This window comes from Protopterus annectens, chromosome 10.part0 (genome assembly GCF_019279795.1).
Source record: "Protopterus annectens isolate FY-2018-M chromosome 10.part0, PAN1.0, whole genome shotgun sequence".
NCBI classification, from domain to species: Eukaryota; Metazoa; Chordata; order Ceratodontiformes; family Protopteridae; genus Protopterus; species Protopterus annectens.
Genome location: NC_056744.1, coordinates 1,390,810,807 through 1,390,836,237, shown reverse-complemented (window position 1 = coordinate 1,390,836,237; position 25,431 = coordinate 1,390,810,807). Strand labels below are relative to the sequence as shown.

The 25,431-nt window shown below is 45.8% G+C and overlaps 1 protein-coding gene across 1 annotated transcript in view; it reads left to right on the top strand.

Moving 5' to 3' along the window:
* COL24A1 (collagen type XXIV alpha 1 chain) overlaps positions 1–25,431 on the top strand; it is a 3,617,818-nt gene that overhangs the window by 838,048 nt on the left and 2,754,339 nt on the right. Inside the window, exon 5 of the mRNA XM_044086026.1 lies at positions 10,470–10,523. Within this exon, the coding sequence (XP_043941961.1) occupies positions 10,470–10,523 (54 nt within the window). The remainder of the gene's footprint in view (positions 1–10,469; positions 10,524–25,431) is intronic.

Below are 25,431 nucleotides of genomic sequence, written 5' to 3'. Positions count from 1 at the left end.
ATAATGTTCCATCTGAGTAGTTAAACTTAATTTGTCAGCAACCTTCCCCCTGACCTTGATAGTTATTTCTGTGTTTGGGCTCAATGTTCTGAATTTGGCGAGCCTGATGTATGAGTTCAGGTCAGGTCTTTTTGGTTTAGATTGTTGGTTTTCACATTGTTAGGTGGCAAACTCGATCTGAGGATTGGAAGGAGGTTGCAGTGTAGTACAGGTAAGGGGGGGGGGGAGCTTGGAGCTCAGATCTTTAGCTTGGTAAACTGCCGGCTCAGATCCATAATGGATCTGGAACCCATGGGTTGCTGACAAATGAAGTCTATCTACTCGGATGGAACGTTATGGTGAGTACATAACTTCTTTTTACAGCCCATGCTCCCACTTGCACAGATTGCAGTCGGTTCTTTTCATATCTCTGTTTCCCTTCCAGATGTGAGAAACAGCATTTATGCCTTTAGAAAGCATTAATGTTTACCCTTAAAAAAAGTGTACTGGTTATATTTAAATAAAAGTAAATACTATACCGTTCTATTAAATGCGCTGAATTATTAAGGCTGTTAGGGAAGCTGCTGTCTGTTATTTACTTCAAATAATTTCAAACTTTATTTTTTACTGAAGTGCTTACCCTTGAACCTTTAAATTTTACATTTCCCTCAGGAAACATTGCTCAGAACTCTTAAGATTAATTGCTTGCACCTGTAGATTTATTTTCATGGAAACATAAGAACCAAATGTACAACTGCCTTTAACTGTAGACTTATTAACTCCCACTGAACTTTTGCTAAAGGAAAAAGAAAACAGGCTAATGTCATTGTATATGTAAGAAGCTTGGCACTTCTCATGGCATTCATCATTTTGTCTTATTTTTTAAGCCTACTTGCTTACAGAAAAACACTTACTTTCAGATTAAGCCAGTGGCATTAATCCAGATATTTATCTATGCAAAAGAAGAGAAAATATCTAATTTCTACATATCATATAATATAATATAATATAATATGCGCACTTTCACAACCCATCCCCCACCCCAGCATCCCAAGATTCCAGTATATTAACTTAAAACTTGTTTTTGGCCAGCCTTTTTTTCTATTTTTAAATTATAAAGCATATATTTCTTAAAACTAAAAAAGTACCTGTCTGCGTTAATATCGTTGTCATATACAGCATTCACTGAAAAGAATCAGCCTCACCCCCAAATGTAATGTACCTCTGTCTACATACTAGACATATCTGGTTTACTATGTAACATGCATGTTATATCATGACATGTTTATGCAAATACTATTAACAACAAAAATTGTTTTAGTTACAGTTACTTTTTCCCTTTTATTGTCCTTTTAAACATTAATGACATAAGGTGGAGTATATTCTTTGCAGTCCACCCACAAGTTTATCAAAGTCAGCAAAAGTCCAATCTTTCTCAAACACATTTTCTTGCAAAGATGTATTTCACAAATGTGATTGATAGTCTTAAATTATTCAGTAATTTCTGTGTTGCTGGTCTTCTTCTGTTCATCTCTATCTCCTAACACCAGACTCTAGTTCAAGTCCAAGGTACTCTTTGATTCTTTTTGTCAACTCCTATGTTTTTTTCTGTCTCTCAAGCATTTTCCTTTGTAACATTGAAAATGTTTCACTGATACCGTCTCTCTATGACCTTTATTCTCAGAAGAATGTGAAGTAGAGCCCCCTTCTGTTTGATGGATCACTTTTTGTTGGATAAACTTTTGTATTTCCTCCTTAACCTGTACTGTAACAAAAAAATCTGTTTGATCCTCCAGAAAAATTATTCTGAATACTGTTGGATAAAGCAGGAGCCTGAGTCTCACACCTGCCTCTCGACATTCCTTGAAGGCTGGTGTAAATTTGCTTCTCTTCTGCTTGGTGTACAGTGAATAATTATTTTCCATAAACATTCTACTGTTGCCAGTTTTTAATACTTTGCCCTTCTGCCACACTTTTGTCCGGGTCAACTCTTTCTACTGATATGATTACATCCTCACTAATACAGGTTTTGGCTGCTTTCTCATGAGCAGGTTTGGAGTGTGCAGTCAATGTGCCCTTTCAATTAACAAATCTTGCTGTTAAATACCAGATGTCCTTCTATTCCTATGTTGCAGTATTCTAGGTGTGGGATTTCCTGCCCTCAGGCGACTCGTGCATCGGCTTCTATACAAAAGCTTCAGCTTGGCTGCTGTAGTGTGCGTGGGACGTCACACATAGGGCCATAAACCAAGGGGCCTTAAATGTGACGTCTGCATGCACAATCCTCAGAACTTTTCAGCCGCAGACGACATTCGCATTGTATGATCACTTCTTCACAGACGTCACATCTTAAAGATAAGTAGCCCGTTGAGTTTCAAATTTTCTTATTTTTGATGATAGTTTAATTTAAACGCTTGGTTGTTGTAGCCTTTAGCTGATGTCAGGAAAAAAGGAAAGTGCCAATGCGGGCGCCAGATATCCATAAGGACGCCCATGACAGGTGGGTTTTTTGTCTAGGCTGTGAACACAATCACTCCTCCTGTGCTATTTGTCAATCATTTGTGCCTAAGACCTTGCGCAGCCTTCTAGCCATGTTAAATCTCTACCTCGAGAAGCATCGGCTCAAACGGTTAGCCCTTAGGATGGATCCTGCATCGGAGGCCGCACCTGAACCTGCGCACAAGAAGGCCAAGGTTCCTAGGCCTTCTTTGACTGCTTTTCTGCTTCCCGACGCACCTCCAACTGCCGATCTAGGGTTTGAGGTGCGCTCGGAGGATCTGTCGACTGCAGCGGCATCCCTCGAGGAAGCCGTTTCACAGCCGACGACAGGCACGTCCTCAGAACTCACTCAGACATCGACACCCGTCGAGGGGGAACCAGTTTCAGTGGTACCTCCGGCAGGAATCCAGACTTCAAATGTGCTAATCTCCAGATGTGACACCTGGTCACTCTCTACTTCCTCTCCTGCCAAAAAGAAGCAGAAAACTAAACATATCTCCTCTTCTTCAGAAGTCACACCGGCTTGGCAGGCCTTCACTTCCTCTCTCATGCAGGTCTTCATGGCCCTTAGGGCTTCAGCTACAGCCACTTCCACCATGCCTTTCCTGAGCCCTAGGCCTGTCTCTGCTTCTTCCCTCCTATGCATAACCCCTCAGGCCAGGAAAGAAGAACATGACTCTTCTTTCTCTTCATCAGAGGAGTCCATGTCTTATGTTTCCCAGATTGCCCCCCCCCCCCAGGAATATTACTCTCTGGATGAGGAATCTTTGGAGGCGGACTCTCCCCTGGAGGACATTACTTTTGGTGAGACCATTACCAAGATGAAGGATTACTTTAAATGGGACACTTCCCAAATGACTGTAACCCAAAGAAAGGTACTTTGAACTGTTGCAAGTGGAAACACCCTCCCCTTTAGCAGTTCCCCCTCTTCTGCCTGATTACGTGGATGCCTTCAATGTTGCCTCTAAGGCCCCTGACTCCCAGCCTCCGGCCCCTAAGCACTCTAACTGCTTCTATAAAGTACCAGAGGACCACAAATTCTTAGTTAAGCCACCCTTGGCGGACCCAGCTGTTTTTGCCACCACGACAGATAAGCAATCTAGACTGCTGCCCTCTGCCTTCCAACTACCCACTGATAAAGACAGTAAGTGCATGGATAGGATGGGGAAAAAGGTGTACACTTCTTCTACTTTGGCTTTCAGAGCCATAAATTATCAGAACCACATGACCAAGTATGCATTAGACTTGGTCTCTCAAGCCTCCTCCTTGCTGGCTTCCTTGCCTGACAGTCCCATCAAGACAGACATATCATCCAAACTTTCCTTGGCCCAACAGGTAGCCAGACACTGCATAAAGTGCAGCTACGATGCTGCAGAAACATCCGCCAGGTCTGCTGCATCTGCTTCAGCCCTCATGAGGTACTCATGGCTAAGACTCCAGAACCTCCCCGAGGACTTCAAGGCTAAAATCCTGGACACCCCTCTGGACCACAATGTACTGTTCGGTAAACAATCCACTGACCTTTTTTAAAAGTCTACAAGAAAAAAGCAAAGAACTCTGGGCACCATAGAGCCTGTTCCTCCAGGACAAGAAGGTCCCCAAAAAAGATTGCCCCTGGAGATCCATCTTAGATCTGTCCTTTCTAAACCTACATTTTCAGGTACCCTCCTTCAAAATGCTCTCTCTCTCTCTCTCTCCCCCCACCTTGCTGCCACTCATTCCAGCCAAGGCCTTCATGGTCACCATAGACCTAAAGGAAGCCTACCTGCACATACCCATCAGGAGGTCCCACAAACAGTTCTTGCATTTCTCTGGCCCTTCCTCTCATTTCCAATTTACTGCCTTGCCCTTTGGTTTATCTATGGCCCCTGGGGTCTTTACAAAGTGCCTAGCCCCAGCCATTGCCTTCTGCAGAGCTCAAGGGATACAAATTTACCCTTATCTGGACGACATCCTGATTCTGGCAGAGTCCAGGGATGCCCTATTAAAGCATGTACATTTCACCATGTCCCTTCTGCAGAACCTAGGATTCACCATCAACCTCCCCAAATCCTCTCTGATCCCAAGCCAAGACAAGATTTTCCTCAGCTGCATAATCGTTACAGACACAATGAAGACCTTTCTACCTCAGGACAAGGTTCTGTCTTTAACTTCCCACTTCCAGGAAGTTCTACTATCCCGAAAGATGACGGCAAGGCATTTTCTTCGTCTCCTGGGTTTGATGGCAAGAATGCACATGCGCAAGCTGCAGTGGTTCCTGAAGAACACCTACATCCCCTAGAGCAGGCCATCCTCCTCCTTCCCTGTCTGAAAACAGAAATCAACTGGTGGATCCAGCAAGTGAAATTAAACTTAGGGCTCCCACTACAGCCCCCCACCCCAACCCAAGTTATGTATACAGATACCTCAGATTCAGGTTGGGGAGCAACTCTGGCCTCTTACAAGATTCAGGAAAAATGGCATCCCTCTCTTCGGGCCAAACACATCAATATCAGGGAAATGACAGCCATTTTCTTAGCTCTACAGACCTTCACTTTCCATCTGGTTCCAGGGGTACTCCAGATTGTCACCGACAACATCACGGTGATGTGGTACCTCAACAAGTAGGGAGGAACAAAGGCCTATCAGCTGTGCAGTCTATCCCTGCCGATGTGGGACTTAGCCTCCCGGGTCCCGGCTCAACTTAGTCCTGCAAGCGGTCTACATCTCCTCACAGGACAATCACCAAGCAGATCTCTTGAGCAGGACCTCCTCGCCTCAACATGAATGGATACTGAATAGGGAGGTCTTCTTAGACATAGTCCACCAGTAGGGTGCTCCACAAATAGACCTGTTTGCCTCCCCCCAGAACAGACAATTGCAAAACGTCTGCTCAAAAACAGACTCCCCTCTAGCATGGAGAGTGGATGCTTTCAGCATCTCTTGGGAGGGGAAGTTCCTTTATGCCTTCCCCCCATTCCCACTGATTCAGAAAGTCCTCTTGAAAATTCAGAAAGACAAACCAAAAATCTTGTTAGTGACTCCCTACTGGCCAAGGCAGTACCGGTTCTCCCTACTTCACAAACTACCCAAGGGCAATCACTTCAAGTTACCCTATAAGATGGACCTACTGTCACAAGACAAAGGAACTCTCTTACACCCACAGGTACAGATGTTGTCTCTGACTCTGTGTGTGATAAACTTTTGATTCCTTTCAAACACCACTACTCAGAGGACATGCTTTCAGTCCTAAGGAAGGCAAGGAAACCTACCACCAGAAAATCTTACTTGGCTAAATGGGAAAGATTTGCAAAATGGTGTCTGCAAAAGGGAAGGGACCCCAGCTCCGTCAAGGTTCCCCTGGTTCTAAACTACTTGTGTCAATTGATAAAAAGTGACCTTTCTTATTCTTCTGTAAAAGTACACCTCTCGGCCACATCAGCCTGCCTGCCCCTGGAGCCCCCCCTTGCTGGCCAGGCTCGATGTAAAGGCTCTTCCTTAAAGGGTGTCTAGCACATGAGACCACCTAGGAAACCTATCTCTCCTCCTTGGAACTTTAAGTACATTTTAGAGAAATTAACCCAACATCCCTTTGAACCAGCCAGGCCTTCCTCCTTACAGATGTGTACATGGAAGACGGTCCTTCTGCTGGCTATCACTTCAGCCAGAAGAGTGTCAGAACTGCAGGCTCTAATGGCCTGTCCCCCCCTACACCGTCTTCCACAAAGACAGGGTGTTCTTGCGAGCCAACTCCTCCTTTATGCCCTAAAGTATAAAATGATCTCTCTCTTAACCAATCCATTTATCTGCCCACCTTTTTTCCCTTACCCACTAATGAAGGGGAGAGGATATTGCACTCCCTGGATGTGCACAGACAACTTAGATTCTACCTGCAAGGCCACCAGAAAGACTAACCAGCTCTTTGTCTCCTTCCACCCCAGAGCCCTGGGCAAGGCAGTCTCCAAGCAAACCATTGCATGCTTGATCAGGAAAGCTATTTGCTTCTGCTACTCTCACCATGAAAAGGAACCCCCTAGGGGAATCAAGGCCCATTCCACTAGAGTTGTGGCCACCTCAAGGGCCTTCATGAAAGGCTTAGACCCAGCATCCATTTTGGTAGCTGCCACCTGGGCCACTATCCACACCTTCACCAAGCATTACAAATTGGACCAAGTTTCCAGAGCTAGGAAAGGTTTTGCAAGGACAATCCTGCATCTACCACCACCCTCTCATCTTCTTAAGCTGTGGTATGCTGCCACACCTAGAATACTAAAACATAGGAATAGAAGGAGGGTCTGTATTAAAACAGCGAATGCCATTTCATCAACCTTTTTTCAGCAAAAGCTGAAAATGTCGACACCTCAGAACAGTGATTTCTTTCCTAGGGAAAGAAATTGCTGTTCCAACCAAAAAAAAAATAAAAAACAGTAAACACATCCAAACACATACATGTGTACCTTAACCCTAATTCTACCCCCCCCCAAAAGTAAACAACTGAAAACACATATGCACGTAAAAGCAAAACAAAAGTAAACATTTTAAAACATATGCACTTACCTTAACCCGCACTCAAACCCTAAGGTCAGTAACTGTTGCACATTTACGTAAACAGTTCCAAACACATACACACGTACCTTAACCCTAATTCTACCCCCCAAAGCAAAAGTAAACAGCTTAAAACACATATGCACTTAACTAAAGCTACATCTAACACAAAAAAAAAAACAGTAAACACTTTCATACATATGCACTTACCTTAACCTGCACCCTAACCCTAAGGTCAGTAACTGTTGCACATTTACGCTCGGGAGCTATACCGGACAAGGGACCACACTACAGTGCAGAACACGGCAAAGCAACGGAGCGGTCAAGCGACTTCTTTCCCAGGGAAAGAATTCACTGAACAGCCGCTTCACTGTTTTGCCTGTTCACTCTTTAGGTGTCGATGAAAACGCATTCGACAAAGTGTGTTTTCGTCGTTCTAATAGCAACCCTAGAAGGATATAGAATAGTTGTGTAAAATCTTACCATAACCATAGATGTCCTTCTCTTCCATGTTGCAGTATTCCATCCCGCCCACCAGTCCCCCCAGCTCTTATACCTTCCTGTTCTACTTACATTTCAGTAGGTCTCCAAGTCACACACCTGTAAACAACTGACACACCTCCTGCTGGGCCTTATTCTCTGCCTACTGACCTTCAAGTTCTGAGGATTGTGCATGCAGATGTCACATTTAAGGCCCCTTGGTTTATGGCCCAATGACGTCCCACGCACACTACAGCAGCCAAGCTGAAGCTTTTGTATAGAAGCCGACTATGAGTCGCCTGAGGGCAGGAAATCCCACACCTAGAATACTGCAACATGGAAGAGAAGGACATCTATGGGTCTGGTAAGATTTTACAACTATTCTTTCAGTTACTTATTTGTGCTTTCATAAAATTAATAGTCTGTTCCTTCTAGTTTCTTTGGTATAGCAGAAAATCTAATTTTTTTTCTCTGCATGCCCTTTGTTCTAGCTCTGCCATTTTTTTGAAACAGGTATTCTTGAGGAGTGTCATACTCAACCAGCCTTTTCTTCATTTCAGCCTCTGATTTTTGCAGTTTTATCAGTTTATCTGAATAGCTAGTTACACTTCTTCTAATTTTCCAGCCTTTTGTTATTTCAGTCGATATACTTCTTCAGAGTTTCATTTATTTTACTCAGCTTTGAGTACATTTGATTTATTTTCCCCTCTAAATTACTATATGCTGAACTAAAATGAACTTTTTGCTGAATAGCTATAGGGTTCTACCCAGTCACCGTTTTCTCTTCATCTTTTCTAGTTGATTTTCCTTCAGGTTCTCTAAATTTCTTCTTTGCAGGCATCCAAGTAGTGTACTTACTAGTCACTATCTTAATTTTACTCCAGCTGACAGAATTCTTAGCTCTTACATATCAGTTTCTTTTTCACACTGGGAGAGCTGAGGTTAAACTCTTGATCAGTGTGCTGCCATCTTAGAAGTAGAGGATGTTTTTATTTTGATGGCTGTAATTTCTGCTAGAAGAATTTCATAACTGTAGGCACAGATGTGCAAAGGAACATTTCTGATTTTCCATAAGGATATGGACTCCCTGTGTACCAAACCTTCCTTTTACACCCTAGGTTGTGACATAGATTTATATAAATCAGACCATTCACCTCCCTGTCTTTTTTCTGAACCTTCAGAATGTAGGGCAGAGCTCTGCATGCCCTAGGTGTACATAGACAGCTCAGATTTTACCTGTGCAAAACAGAAGAGTTAAGAAAATATGACCTTTTTGTTAGTGTTACTAAGGGCATGGAGGGGAGGCCAGCAAACAAACTGACTTTATCCTTGTGGCTGACACACAGTATCTGCAGTTGCTATTCTGCCTATGGAATGCTTATACTAGGACATGTTGTTGCACATTCTGTTAAAACCACAATAACAGCTGCCACAGTTACCTCACGAGCCATATTAGCAGGAGCTGTCTGGTCCTCTTTCCATACCTTTTCAAGGTATTATAGCCTGGGAGTTGTTTCTAGGAACAAAGCAGGGTTCACTTTTGCCACCTTGCAAGGCCTGCTCTTCTAAGAGTTTCAGACCAGGGAAATCCTTCTACGTAACACACCTCATCACAAAAAGGTTCTCATCCAGGAAAAAAGAGGTCATTGTTCCCCTCTACTCGACACTCATTAGACTCATTATAGAGTACAACTCCCCTTTTGGAATCTACCTCACAAAACATCTGCAGCAGCTGGAAAGACCACAGAAGTACCTCACAAAGAGGATTACTGGCTTCAAACAGATGATCTACACTGACTGTCTCAAAAAACTCCAGCTTTACTCCGTAGCATATCGCCTACTTCGTGGTGATCTCTGCCTAACATATAAAGCTATGTCAGACCCAGAGCTGTTGGACATGCTACACCTAAAGTAATCCCAATCCCTCTGAGCTACACGCTCTAGGGACTTAAACCTTGTCACCACAATAAACAGGACATGCTGGAGGGATAGATTCCTGTCCCAAAGACTTCTCATACTCTGGAACAAGCTACCCATCTATGTCAAGCAAAGTTCCTCATTAGCACTCTTCAAAAAAAATCTTGATGAGTGGATGGGAAATAGGAAATACACCCCGGGGATCACTTCTGTGGCTCTTCTTGACAGGGGCACAGAAAAATAACTTTCTTGGGTGGCGTAAGCCAGGGAACCTTGTTGGCTAGGATTACTTAGGCCTTTGGGCCGATAGCCTAGTACCTACCTGTGAACCTACCTATGAGGACTAAAGCAGTGAATAGTTCAGTAAATATAGTATAGTGGTATTAAGAACTTACCATGGTTGTAGATATTCGAGTATATTCACTGTTGCAGTCCAAATTCATAAATACCTTCCTAGCTCTTTTTTCCTTCTTGGAACTTCTTGGGTTAAAGTGGGTCCCATTTTCTTTCCTAGCCACCACTTTCTTCTAATCTTCATACCAAGCCACTTGATTTCTGTATCTTGCACAACACCCTGCAGAGGGAGATTGAGGGTCTCTGGGGTGAACCTGCTTGTCAGTGGTAGAGCATATCTCTGTTTGTCCATTCATAGTCTGGTGCTTGATAAAGGCTTCTAGTTCAGCCAGAGTAAGAAAGACGTGAAAATGGCCCTTCTTTTACCTTTGAGATCCTTGCTTCTGAAGGGAGGAGGTAGCCATCAGCATTCTTGTATCTGAGGGGGAAGGAGCTGGCTTAAGCAGCTGGGGGAAGTGTTGACCTATTGTCTGCCTACTGGCAGGATATCCCACATATGACAGCTGCAGCAGTGAATGCACATGAACATCTACAGTTATGCTAGGTTCCTAACTCGTGTGCTTTCTTCAGTTTTGAGGTAAATGTATCTTCTTCATGAGAGTCTCAATTCATTAAGTGTTGAAAGCAGTTGTGTACTAGAAACAGATAAACTACCAATAATGTTATGATACAAGGAAATAAGACATTATGAATGACTTGTAATTTGATTTCACTAGGGTATGCCAGGGCCTCATGGGAATCCAGGATTACCAGGACCTCCAGGACCCAAGGTAAGTAAAGTCACAGAATATCTTTATGAATCTTGTAAAGCATATTTGTGTCAGGGTCTGCATAAAATGTTTTGCACTAAATTCATGGTAAGGTATTAAGCAGGAGTGAAAAACAGAGTATGGATGATTGATAATTGACATGGCAGGTTGACCTACAACTTTTTCATATGTCATTAAAAAGGAGTAAAGCTGATTTGATAAAACATTCTGTCTTCTGCTGATTAAAAAAAAGGAGTGCATTAATGTCTAGGAGCATCTACTGTTTATATTCTTGTATTCTGGGAAGCATTCCAAAAATAAAAAAAAATACTTATTGCACTGCTTGATCAATGTAATATGACAAAAAAAAGTTTATGTCATGGCAGTTTGGTTACGTAAATACTTTCTGGTTTCAGAAATATAATCCCCAGTGAAAATAAAAATAAAGCTGTCTATTGTGTTTTGTACTTTACTTACACAAAATAAGTGCAAAGTTTTAATTAACTGTATAGAAGGACATCAACTATGTATCACATTCTGGATGCTATGGTTTGTCTGTATGTCCATTCTTAATGGTCAAAAAAAAAAAAAACTTCCTCCAGTCAACAGTACATCAGTAAAAGGGTATCTGATGTTGTTATTTTCATTCATTCCTCTACTGATGGGTCTCAGATCTTATCTTGGATCTGACTCGGCTGCTTATACTAGACTCACAGATCCAGCTTTCAAGCTCCTCCCTTTACCCACAGTGCCCCACCATCCTGATATGCCTTAGATCTCATTTGCCACCATTTCTTTCAGACGTGGATTTTCTGGTCTTGAGCTAGGTGCTTAAATAGGAATCTTTATATTTTTATTTATGAGTTTTTTAATTTATAATATCATTTTTTCCCTTTGCCTTTACAGTGGATTTTTCAGAATCTTGAAATCTTTTTTCAGATTTTTCAAACTTATTTTCTAGTTAGGCCTTTCTACCTTTATGAGCATAGTCTTCGAAATACCATTGTGGGTATGCTATCTCTCTTCTTTCTGTCTACCCAGCTATATGGAACTTCTGAAATACCATTGTTAGTATTTTTCTCTGTTGTTCTCCGTTTAAAAAAAGCTCACATGTTCTGTAGTCCTATCTCGCCTTCATTTTTACATATGGGTTTGGAGCTAATCCTCGGCTCTGACTCAGCCGATTACAAATCTCGAAGTCTCTCAGTTGGCTTGTGGCAAGGTAAGTATCCCATAGTGCACTAGTAAGAAACCCCAGATCTCGTTTGCCATGTCTATGAGTTCAGAAGTGCTTCCTTCTTGGCCGTGGCTAAGTTGGATTTTTTCTACATTATTACTGTTCATAGTGATAATTTTGGCATATAGTATTAGTTTATATTGCTTAGTCGTAGTTATTATAGGTAGAAAATAGCAGTGTGTTTTTGCATTTTGTGAAGTTGTTGTTGAAAACTTGTTGGCCGTTGCTTCTGCAGGCCAGTTTTGTTCCCCGAGTGGTATCCCTTACCTGTGTGCTAGTTTTTTTTTATATATTTACTCTTGTTAGCACAGGTCTGTGTTTGAGTTAGGACCTTTTCTAATATTGCATTTTCACTAGAGTAGTATTCTTATTGATAGCTGTGTGCAGTGTTTTTACTATTCTTATTAGCTAGTAATTAGCCTGTTGTTGAGATTTTGCAATTCTTGGTAGCTTTTCTTCTTGACTTAGCTTCTTCTCTGTTTACGGCTAGGTCCGTTTAAGTTAGAGGACCTAGTCCTGTATTAACCTTTTTCTGGTGTTGCTTTCTCAGCAGGGCTAGGCCCGTTTAAGTTAGAGGACCTAGTCCTCTGATGTGAAGTTGTTCTATCTCGCCGTTTTGTTCTTACACATGGGTTCGGAGCCGATCCCTCGGCTCCGAGTCGGCCGCTTTTCAAGCTCAAACTCTCAGAGAAGCTCGAGACCTAGTGTATATCCCATGATGCTCTACTGTAAACCCCGAGATCTAGTTTGCCGCTGCAACGGATCTACAGACTCGTCGGAGCAAGCTTGGGCCAGTGCTAATTTTTTTTTATATTTAGCGATATTTTTAAAAAAAAATATTCTATTATAGTGTTAGCTAGTGTTTAATATTTACAGTTAGTTATATTTAGAGTGTAATTAGAATCCTTAGGATTAGTTAGATTGGTGTGTGTTCTTATCGGCTGTTTGTTAGGCCTATCTTAGTTTGTTTTGGGCATGACAGGGCTCTGTCAGCCCCTTTGAGTGTGTTTTTTTCTTAGAATTTACTTAGGATTACTTAGATTTAATAGATAGGTTAAAATTAGCTACTTCTGTAGAGTGTGTGTGTGTGTGTGTGTGTGTGTGTGTGTGTGTGTGTGTGTGTATATATATATGTATATATATATATATATATATATATATATATATATATATATATATATATATATATAAATATATACTGAATAATTTTTCCTAAGTCTTAGTTCAGGGATCTGAACTGGTACATATATTCTTATATTTACACTTATAGTTACATACTGTTTGGGTTCTGTTCATTTGCAGGAAGTGTGCTCCATCTGCCACTCCTTCAGCGCCAGAGTTCTCTTGGAGAGGCACAGGAAACTGGTAGATAGGGGACTCCTGAAGCCTGAGTTTCAGGCGGCTCTGGACAAGACCGACCTTTCTTCCAAGGCTTCGAAGGGGTCGAAGTCGTCCAAGGGGTCCTTGGAGCCTAAGTCCTCAGCTCCAAGCTCCTCTAGTGTGGTTCGATCATTGGCTCCACAGCCCTTGGAGCCGTGTATCGATCCTTTACCTCGGAGCCCAGTTGTGGATCCGGTGTTGGAAACTCCTCAGTCTCCGATTCTTCAATCGGTGCCGTCTTCGGCTCCTTCAACCCATCCCTCGACCCATTCTTCGAGACTATCTGATGTGGACCTGGATCGAATGGTTAAAAGATTACTAGAGAACCCGGCCCTGGCCAAAATGCTTTCTGCTTCAAGCCAATTGGCTTCGAAGCCTGAAATTCCAACCCTACTTTCTTCTCCTCCTCCTCCAAAGCCAGTCGAGTTCTCGGAGCTGGGGCAGACAGAACCAATGTTGGTAGAGCCCTCGGAGCCGAGGTTTGATCCACCTCCCTCGGCTCCATGGACCTTGATCTCCTCGGTTCCGACCGGGGAGTCTCAGGGCCGACACTCCCTCACTGGCTCCGGGGCGGAGAGTCGGACCGATACGTTGGTTCTGACCCTTCCCCTAGGGGCTTCGGTGCACGTGGCTTCAGCTCTGTCCTCGGGATTGGAGCACGGGGTCTCAGCTTGGGGAGGACTGCCGGCCTCTTCAGAGCCGACAGACTTCTCGGACCGGGATTCTGGTGCCTTCGATGCCATGAGGAAGGTCATGTCTGTCAAGACCAATACCTCCTCAGATCTTTCTTCCCCTCCCCCTAAAGGGCCTCGTTCTGTCTCTTCCACACAGGTCCCTACCAAGTGTCGAGACCCAGAGCCTCAGGTATCCCCATTGCGCGGCCCCTTCTCTACAGGGACTTCACCAGACGCTCCCACCGATGAAGTACCCAGGAAGAGGCTGTGCAAGAGGAGGCACCTGGATTCCCCACAGGAATCCCTGACATCAGATACCGACTTGGAGGAATCAGAAGGGTCCCCATGATCCCCCTCAGAGGATGTCTCATTTGCAGACATATTGGAGATCTTAAGGCAGAGGGGTGATTGGCAGTCCCTTGTCCCTACTGAGGATGAGTCTGTACTCCTGAAACCCTTTGGGTCTCAACCATCCACCTACTGGGTTACCCCCCACTTCGATGAACTAATGGATCTGGTTGCTCGAAGGGCGATTGAGTCACCTGATTCAGTGGAACCGGTCCCTCGGAGGCCCAGCAAGTTCATTACTTCCCCTACTGACAAAGCTTTTCTTACCAAGGGAGTCCCGGTTGATGCCATGGTGTTGGCGGCAGCCACCAAGAAAGAGATGTCGGAAACCTCTTCATCTGTCCATTCTCCTAATAGAGATTCCAGGACGATGGACAGGTATGGGGAACGCATATTTAGTTCTGCGGCATTTTCCATGAGATCGCTCAACTACCTGACCCATTTTACCCGCCTTCAACGAGATCTCCTTAAAGATACTCTACAGGGTAACACAGCTGATGCAGTTTCTGAGAAAGTCACTGCACAACTCAACACCCTCAATAACTCAACACCCTCAACTCTATAGTCAACTCATCCATGCGGCTCATTTCTTATGCCGCCGATGGATCGAGTAGGGTGGCAGGCTCAGCGATAGCTCTTCGGAGACATTCCTGGATGCGCCTTTGCTCCTTTCTGGAAGCCTTCAAATCTTCCTTCGTCAGTACCCCATTCGATGGTTCCACCTTGTTCGGGCCCAAAGTTAAGGAGACGCTTACTAGGTGTGAACAAGAAGGAAAGACTCTGTCTGCTGTAGGAGTCCGTTTCTCCACTCCAACTAGACCATACCCCCAAAGGGCAACAAAGTGAAAAAATGTGGTTCCGAAAACCCCAAGGAGCTTTCCAGAACACACCTACGGATACCCCCTCTAGGGGCAGAGGAGGGGTAGAAATGGAAGACGCCGTCCAAATGGCAGAGGGGGTCCACAAACTCAGGGTGACAGGGAGCACTTCTCTGGTAAGCCCTATCAGCATTCTTGAAAGGAAGCCCAGTTGTCCTTCTCTGGAGGTGGTCGGGGGGTCGCTTGGCTTTATACCCAAACGCCTGGCTAAACATTACAACGGATTCTCAGGTAAAAAGCATAATTTCCAGAGGTTACTACATTCCCTTTACAAAACTCCCTCCTATGTGTACAAGTATTCCAGACGTTCCACCCAGTCTGCAAAAGCTAGCAGCCGTAGAGATTCAAAACCTGCTAGACAAAAGAGTCATCCAGCCAGTCCCAGCAGACCAGATAGGATCCGTAACTTACTCAAGGTTCTTTTAAGTTCCAAAGAAAACAGGGGATGGGATGCCCATATTAGACCTCAGCAAACTCAACACCTTCGTCATGAAGGAAAAGTTCTGGATGGTCACGCTGCAATCGATACTTCGGTTCCTAGAAACGGGCGATTGGATGTGCTCTATAGATCTCAAGGATGCTTACTACCACATCAAAATGGCCAGATCATCCAGAGATCATTTGAGTTTCCGGCTGGAGACCAGTCATTACCAATTCAGAGCCCTGCCCTTTGGTCTCACCACAGCCCCCAGAGTGTTCACCAAATGTATGGCAGTGGTCACGGCTCACCTGAGACGTTTAGGATTCCGTGTGTTTCCATATCTGGACGACTGGCTCCTCACCACCACCTCCAGGCATCAACTAATCCAGGCAAGAGACTACACTATCAACCTATGTTCCCAGTTGGGCATAACCTTAAACTTCGAAAAATCGTTATTATCGCACTCGCAGTGTTATACCTTTATAGGAGCAGAGCTAGACACTGTCAATTCAAAGATCAGGTTGCCTCAAGCAAGAATCATATCTCTAAGGAGTCAATTGTCCATTCTGCTGACCCAGAACAAAGCTCCTGCGTCCCAGATACTGAAGCTATTAGGCACAATGGCAGCCCCGCTAATAGCAGTCCTGTTGGGGCGCATGCACATGCGGATACTCCAGTGGCTACTCTTCACACAATGGTCTTACAAACAACTGCCCTTGTCACACGAGATTCTATTAACGGACCTTTGCAAGAAGGATCTCAATTGGTGGCTGAACAACGACCATATATTAGTCGGACGTCCCCTTGTTCTCCCCCACCCCACAGTCACAGTGACCACGGATGCTTCCCTGATAGGGTGGGGGGGCTATTTCAGGGAAAGACGGTCCAAGGTACTTGGTCAAGCATGGAATCACATTTGCATATAAATGTCCTGGAGCTGAGAGCAGTGTTCCTGGCATTGCAACACTTTCACGACTCTCTTCCTCTAGGGACAATTGCAATTCAGACAGACAACATGTCAGTAGTCTGGTGCATCAACAAGCAAGGGGGAACCAGATTGTATCCCTTATGCCGAGAGGCCCTAAGAATTTGGCAGTGGGCTACATCCACCAGACGCTTTCTAATAGCAATGCACATCCTGGGGTCATCCAACGTGATAGCGGACAAACTGAGCAGGGCCATCCTGTTGCCTCACGAGTGGTCCCTCAAACAGGTGGCGGACAGGATTTTCTGTGGATGGGGCCAACCTTGCTGCGATCTGTTTGCATCTCCGATGAATGCCAAATGCAGCAGCTATTTTGCCCTTTATCCCCCACCGGGGAGCAACCCGAGGGATGCGCTCGTACACGATTGGCCCCAGGGACTCCTATATGCCTTCCCGCCAATTCCCCTAATTCCCAAATTCATACAGAAAGCCAAAAGTCTGGGAAGGAGTGTGATTCTGATAGCCCCGTCTTGGCCTCGTCAGATTTGGTTCCCCTTCCTACAGAAGTATCGAGTGGAAGAATCATAGGTTCTGGACCCAGTGCCAGACCTTCTGACTCATTCGTCGGGAGTTCTTCATCCCTCCCTCATCTCCCTGAAACTGACAGCTTGGCTGCTCCAATTCCCATATTAGCCAGGTCTCAAGATTTGTCTCCCGCGGTCCAACATATTATAGTTTCCTCTCATAACCTGTCAACCAGGAAGCTATATAACAGCAAATGGAAACAATTTGTTCACTGGGCTTCTAACCACGACATTGACCCTTATGTTGCCCCTATTCATACCATTTTAGAGTTCTTGTCTTCCTTGTTCTATGAGGGTGCAGCTGCTGCCACCATAAGAGTTCAATTGGCTGCAATTTCCAACTTTCATGTAGGGTTTAACGGGTCTAACATCATGTCCCATAAGACAATAGGATCAACTCTTTGTCTCTTACGCAGAGAACAAGAAAGGTTCTGCGGTGTCAAAAATCACATTATCTAAGTGGCTTTTTGAATGCATTAAATTCATTTACTCCTCCACTAACCAGCCATTACCGAATAATGTCAAAGTCCATTCTACCCGGGCTGTTTCTACGTCATTAGCTCATGCAGCTCGTTTACCCTTGGATACTATTTGTGCAGCTGCCACGTGGTCAAAACCTCACACGTTTATCACTCATTACAAAGTGGACAGGGCCTCCAGGGACAGGGCTTCCTTTGGTTCCACTGTGCTCAGGAATGTTCTCCCTTGAGCCACCCAGGGTTAGGGTGCTTGGGACGCTACCCACGTGTAAGAACAAAACGGCGAGATAGAACAACTTCACATAAAGAAGTTATGTCCTTACCATAACGTTCCATGTGAGTTGTTCATCTCGCCTTTTTGTTCATACATTCCCTCCCACCTTCCCCCTCCTGTTGAGAAAGATGGTTGCCTTGGTGGATTGGTCGGTCTTGTCAGCCTGTCTTCTTAGGACAGACTGTGTTTTTCTCCTTTCTGCATCTATAGGTACCTAGTTAGGTAGGTACTGTAGTTTTTCTTATTTTTAGGCTGTCTTCGGGTGCAGCGTACTAGATCTGGGGGTTTACAGTGGAGCATCATGGGATATACACTAGGTCTCGAGCTTCTCTGAGAGTTTGAGCTTGAAAAGTGGCCGACTCGGTGCCAAGGGATCAGCTCCGAACCCATGTGTATGAACAAAAAGGTGAGATGAACAACTCACATGGAACGTTATAGTAAGGACATAACTTCTTTTTTTTATTCATCTTTATGTGTTGTTCTTGTGCAGGGCTAGGCCCGTTTAAGTTAGAGGACCTAGTCCTTGTTTGTGTTTCCTTGTGTGCAGTGATTCTTGCAGGGCTAGGCCCGTTTAAGTTAGAGGACCTTGTCCTCTCCTTTCTGCTTTCCCTAGTGTTTCTATTTGAGTAAACATGTCAAAGGAGTCTAAGGATCATAAACCTTCGGGTTTTAAAAAGTGTCTTCAATGCTCCCAAAAAATGTCAATAACTGACAGACATAGTAATTGTGTTTACTGTCTTGGTGCCCTACATCTTCAGGAAACATGTTCCTTCTGTCGCTCTTTCAGTTCTCGAGTTCTCCAAGAAAGACAGAACAAACTGATCCAGAAAGGTCTCCTTAAGCCTTCCTTCGAGGAGGATTTAGCCAGCTCTTCATCCTCACACTCCAGATCTCCTTCTTCAAAGAAAGAGAAGGTCAAGTCGGCCAAAAGACATTCTCCCACACTGACTATTTTATCTGGACCTCCTCAAAAAATATCAAAATTGGACAGACCTTATACCTCTTCGGTTCCACTGCCTTCGGAGCTGGTCCAGTATTGGCCCCAAATTTTTCGAAGCTGACCACTGAAAATATACCTTGGAGCTGGTCTAGAGAGTTATTGCCAGTCTCCCCAACTCTAAGATCTCCTATTTTGCAGAGATCTAGGTCACCTACCTTATCGTCCAGATCTTCCAAGAGCCTATCTGAAGAGGATCTAGAGAGAGTAGTGCTTAGACTCTTAAAGTCGTCGTTACCAACATTTTTGCTGGCTCCGACCCAATCAGTTCTGGAGGCATCTAAGACCATACTCCTTGTTGCTCTTCCTCCTCCGAGCCATGTTGGTCTTTCGGAGCCAGAGCTATCATTGCCACTTGTTGTGAAACCCTCGGTTCCAGCACCTCTTGTCTCTGTCTCGGAGCCAAGTTCTGTTCCGACACCTTCGGTGCCGTCCTTGGTGTCTAGGAGCCAAAGCTCACCAGTCGGCCCCGACAGGGATGCTTGGACCCGAACCTCTTCGGTTCTGGGCCTACTTCTTGGTGCATCAACTAGACTGAGCTCGGATCCTACATCTGTCTCGGAGCCGATCGCTTTGGAGCTGAGGGCTACTTCCATTTCCTCAGAACTGGGACTGCCCTCGGAGCCGGAGAGATTTGCATTCGAGATGATGAGGAGCGTGATGTCTAGGTCTTCAGCTCCGCACAAGGGTACCAAGGCTCTTCCCCCTCAAGCTCCGACCTCTGTCTTAACACCATCTCTCTCTCTTGCTAGCAGAGACCCACAGCCTCAGGAGCCCCGGTTGGGTGGCCCCCAGTTGAGCCACCTCAGAAGAGAAGTTGCAAGAGGAAGTATGTAGACTCCCCTGATGAGTCCATCACCTCGGACACTGACTTCGATGATATCTCCTTTGTAGATGTCTTAGAGATCCTGAAACAGAGAGGTGGCTGGCCCACTGTCACCCCTTCTGATGAGGAATCAGTGTACCTGAAGGCTTTCGGGTCTGGACCTTCAGCCTCTTGGGTGTCTCCACCTTTCGATGAGCTCTTGAACCTAATTAGTCGAAAGGTCCTGATGTCATGGAACCAATCCCCAGAAGGCCCAACAAGTTTCTTTCAGCCCCCAAAGAGAAAGATATTTTGACCAAAGGTGTGCATGTAAATGCCATGATGGTGGCAGCAGCCACAAAGAAGGAACTAGCAGAGACTTCTTCATCTGTCCATCCACCGAACAAGGAGTCTCGAACAATGGATAGATATGGGAAGCGTATCTTCTCTTCAGCAGCATTTACACTCCGATCACTGAATTACCTCACCCATTTTACTAGGCTTCAAAGAGATCTCCTAAAGGAGCTAGGAGATGCTCTCCAATGTACATTAGCTGAAGGAGACCCTGAGAAGGTTACTACTCAGTTGTCCACCTTAAACTCCATTGATGTTAAGTTGTCAATCTCGCCTTCATTCTTGCTTGATGGGTTCGGAGCCGATCCCTCGGCTCCGACTCGGCACTTGCTAAGCTCGAGAGTCACTTTTACCAGCTCGAGGCAGCCCCATATCCCATGATGCAAGGCGGTAAGTACCCAGATCTCGTTTGCCGCTTCGCTTAGGAGGTCTTCTTTTTACCAGCTCCTGGTAAGTTATTCACTTTTGTGAGATTTAAGCCCCTTTTAGTAAAAAACCTTTTATTGATAGTTTTAAGTTTATTTTGTACTTTTTCTGACAGAAAATCCCTATCTCCTTTAATATTTTGTTAGTCAAACTTTTCCCTATCCCATCCCCCCCCTGTTAGGGTGTGTGTGTTGGTTTTATAGAATACCTTTTGGTATTTTATTTAAGTTAATTTTGACTGGTGTGTGTGTGTGTGTTTTTCAGCACCATGTCAAAGGAGAGGGTCTCAGGTTTTAAGAAGTGTGACTCGTGCTGTCAGAAGATGTCTCTGACAGATGGTCACACTTCTTGCCTGTATTGTCTGGGCCCTCTTCACCTGCAGGACTCCTGTGCTATTTGTCATTCCTTCAGCCAGAGAGTCCTGCAGGAGAGACATAATAAGCTGATACTTAGGGGCCTTCTTAAGCCGGAGGGCTCTCCGGCTAAGTCGGCTCCACCAAAATCAGCAAAATCTTCCAAGGCCCAGGCTTCTGTACCTAAGCCTGCGGCCTTGGCTCCGACTCGTACTGAGTCGAGATCGGCTCCGGCTGGAGCCGATTCTGGCTTAACAAAGCCTTCGGCACCGATGGCTATCGGTGCCGAACCTGTATTGACCACTTCGATGTCGGCTCCGATCGGTTCTGACACCCATGTGGCACAGGCATCGGTGTCGGCTCCGATCGGCTCCGACACCGTTACTTTGGTGGCTGTATCGGCTCCGGCTGGAGCCGATACATCGAGGCTTCCTGTCGGCTCCGAGAGGTCGGCTCCGACAGGATCTATAGTATCGGCTCCGATGGCTCATTCCAGGAAGAGGTCGAGGTCTCCTTCCTTGGAGCCGATACTTTTGGCTCCGGCTTCACCTCTTCTATCGGAATGGAGCCATCGGAGCCGATCTTCAAGGTCATCCAGGTTGTCAGATCATGACCTAGAGAGAGTGGTCAGTAGATTACTTAAGTCACAGGTACTGGCCCAAATGTTACACAGTCCGTCTCAACAGACGACTGTTGGTCCACACCCCGTTACAGTTCCTCCTTCAACTCTACCCCAGAGCTTGGAGTTGGAGTCTTCGGCAATGGTTACTGCTACGGCTGGAGGACGGATACCCCCTTCTGTTCCTTCAGCCTCTACTCTTATCTCCTCTTCGAGACCTTCCTTAGAGGGATTCGGTGGTCGGGCTTCCATGGTCTCCTCCGAGGGGGTGAGTGGCATCGGACCCTTGTCCGAACCCGCTCTTCCCCTTGGAGCCTCGGCCTTGGTGAGCTCGGCTCTGACATCTGCCTCGGAGACTTCCCTTTCGGTGGCCCCTGGAGTTCCTAGCTCTTCGGAGCGGGTTCTCTCGGACCTGCCTGGGAGGGGAGCTTTCGAGGTGATGAAGAGTGTACTGGCCACTGGTATCAGTCAGCAGTCTGTTCCCGTAGCTCCTCCCTCTATAGTACCTGTTGACATCTCTGCCACTTCTCTTGCTACAGGACCCAGAGATCCTCCGCCTCAGGTTTCCCCATTGGGAATTTCCCCCTCTTCCGAGGATTCTCCTGATGTTTCGGGAGATCCTCCTAGGAAGAGGACTTGTAAGAGGAAGCATGTAGACTCCCCGAGTCTGTCACTTCGGATACTGACTTTGATGAGTCAGAGGGATCCCCTAGATCCCCCTCTGAGGATGTCTCCTTCTCAGACATCCTAGAACTTCTGAAACAGAGGGGAAACTGGCCCACCAACAATCCCTCTGAGGATGAGTCAGTATACCTAGAGGCGTTTGGATCTCGGCCCTCCACCTCCTGGGTGTCTCCGCCTTTCGACCCCCTTATGCAGGTTATTGCACGAAAGGCGTGGGCAGCTCCTGACTCTGTAGAGCCAGTCCCTAGGAGGCCTTCAAAATTTATCACTGCCCCTTGTGACAAACAATTCCTTACTAAGGGTGTCCCCGCTGATGCCATGGTGGTGGCTGCAGCCACCAAAAAGGAACTTGCAGATCCTTCCGTGCCCGTCCATCCTCCTAATAAGGACTCTAGGACCATGGATAGGTACGGTAAGCGGATGTTTTCCTCAGCGACCTTTGCTATGCGTTCGCTGAATTACCTATGTCAGTTCACCAGACTCCAGAGGGATATCCTGAAGGAGCTGGGAGAAGTAGTTCAGGATCCTACAGCTGCAGGGGCTCAAGAAAAAATTGCTTCGCAGCTAGGAACCCTCAATTCCATTGCAAACTCCTCCATGCGGCTAATATCTTATGCTGCGGATGGAGTGAGTAGAGCCGCAGGTACAGGTGTGGCTCTTAGACGCCAAGCCTGGATGCGGCTATGTGATTTTGCGGATCCCTTTAAGGCGTCCTTTACAAATTCTCCCTTTGATGGGTCAGCTTTGTTTGGCCCTCAGGTAATGGAAACCTTGACCAGGTGCGAGCAGGACGGCAAGACTCTTTCTGCTGTTGGAGTCCGTTTTTCCACCCCTTCTAGACCTTATCCCAAAGGACAGAAGGGTGGGAAGATGTGGTTCCGTAAATCCCGAGGAGTCACGCCGGATTCACGTGGTCAGTTTATCCCTAGAGGCAGAGGGGGTAACAACAACAGACGCCACTCTAGAGGCAGAGGGGGTCCGAAGAACCAGGGAAGCAGGGAGCCTCTCTCTGACAAGCCCTTTCAGCATCCCTGAGGTGTTGCCCGGCTGTCCCTCCTTGGAGGCAGTCGGGGGAAGATTATCACTGTACCCAGAAGCCTGGCATTCCCTCACTCAAGACAGATGGGTACAGTCGATCATATCCAAGGGTTACATAATTCCTTTCGAGGAAAGTCCCTTCCCCTCAAGTTCCCTTCCAGATGTACCACCCGGTCTAAGGGACGTTGCAGAGTCAGAAATCTCAAAACTACTGCAAAAAAGAGCCATTCAGCCAGTTACAATAGACCATTCAGAGCCCGGAATCTACTCAAGGTTCTTTTGGTCCCCAAAAGACGGGAGACTGGAGACCAATATTGGATCTCAGCAGACTCAACAAGTCTGTCAGGAAGACAAGATTCCGAATGGTCACTCTTCAGTCAATTCTGCCCTTCTTACAGAAGGACAACTGGATGTGCTCAATAGATCTTCAGGATGCGTACTATCACATCAAAATTCACAGACGCTCCAGGAGATTTCTCCGCTTTCGGCTGGGGTCCAGTCATTTCCAGTTCAGAGCCCTGCCCTTTGGTCTCACTACAGCCCCCAGAGTGTTCACCAAATGCATGGCAGTGGTCACGGCTCACCTGAGACGTCAAGGATTCCAGGTGTTTCCGTATCTCGACGACTGGCTCCTGTCAGCCTCCACCAGGCATCAGCTTATACAAGCCAGGGATTACACAATAGACCTTTGTTCTCATTTGGGCATCTCAATCAACTTCGAAAAGTCATCCTTATCGCCCTGCCAGTCTATTACCTTCATAGGCAAACTTAAACACTGTTCGGATGTCAGCTACCCTTACAGAACAAAGAGTTTCAGACATTCAGACTCATGTCAGGATCATTCTGGCCAGCAAGAAAATACAGGCCAGAATGGTTCTAAAGGTATTAGGTCTCATGGCTGCGGCCATTACTCTTCTTCCCTGGCTCGATTCTACATGCGCCTTCTTCAGTGGATGCTGTTCACACAGTGGTCATACCAGCAACTTCCAATGCGTCACCAGATTCTGGTGACACAGACATGCAAACAGCATCTTGCTTGGTGGATCACATCGTCTCAGATTCACCAAGGCAGGTACTTTGTACCCCATCCCGATAGCCACTGTCACCACGGATGCCTCCCTGATCGGGTGGGGGTCATTATCAGGGCAGGATGGTTCATGGGACGTGGCAGCCGTTCGAGTACCATCTGCACATAAATGTCCTGGAGATGAGAGCAGTGCTTTTAACGTTGCAAGCCCTCAACGACTTTCTTCCCGTAGGGACAATTGCAGTCCACACAGACAACATGTCTGTAGTTTGGTATATCAACAAACAGGGCGGAACCAAGTCCTACCCCTTGTGTCGAGAAGCGCTCAGACTTTGGCAATGGGCGATCTCCTCTCATCGGTTTCTGGTAGCAACGCATATCCCTGGGAAAACCAACATTATAGCGGACAGATTGAGCAGAGCTATCCTCATGCCTCACGAGTGGTCTCTCAAGCAATCTATAGCGGAAGAGATTTTTCTGGAATGGGGTCGTCCATGTTGTGATCTTTTTGCTACTCCCCAAAACAGCAAATGTCCAGACTTCTTCTGCCTCTTCCCTCTATCAGGCCATCCCCCCAGAGACGCTCTGACCCAGGATTGGCCCCAGGGACTTCTTTATGCCTTCCCTCCATTTCCTCTGATCCCTCAGGTTATCCAGAAAGCTACCGTTTTGAGAGCCAAATTGATTCTCATTGCCCCTTACTGGCCTCGACAAGTTTGGTTCCCGTTCCTCCATCATCACCTTTTGGTGCAGCCGTGGCATCTGGACCCAGTGCCAGATCTACTGATTCACCAATCGGGTCAGCTGCACCGGTCAATTCCTTCTCTCAACCTCACAGCATGGTTGCTCCACTTCCTTCCTTAGCCAGGCTTCCTTTGATCTCTAACCCAGTTAGAGACATCATAGTAACCGCTAAAATCCTCTACCAGGAGGATTTATACAAGCAAATGGAAACGTTTCTCTTATTGGGCTAAGGCCAAGAATATTGATCCTTTTACTGCCCCTGTTCAGGCAGTCCTGGACTTCTTAGCGGAGATTTTTCATGCAGGCTCCTCTTCTTCCACAGTCAGAGTTCAATTGGCTGCTATTTCCAATTTTCATGTCGGGATAGCAGATCATAATATTATGTCCCATAGGCTCTGCAGGGCCTTCTTGAAAGGAATTTTCCTACTAAAGCCTCCAATCAGGAATCCTCCTCCTCAGTGGGATCTAAATTTAGTGCTGACATCCTTGATTCTTCCCCCCTTCGAGCCAGCTGTTTCTTGTTCCCTGAAATATCTTTCTTGGAAAACTTTATTCCTAGTGGCTATTACATCTGCCAGGAGGGTGTCTGAACTTCATGCTCTTTCGGTTCGACCCCCCTATTTAGTTTTTCACAAAGACAGAGTATCTTTGAGAACTAATCCAACTTTTTTACCTAAGGTCG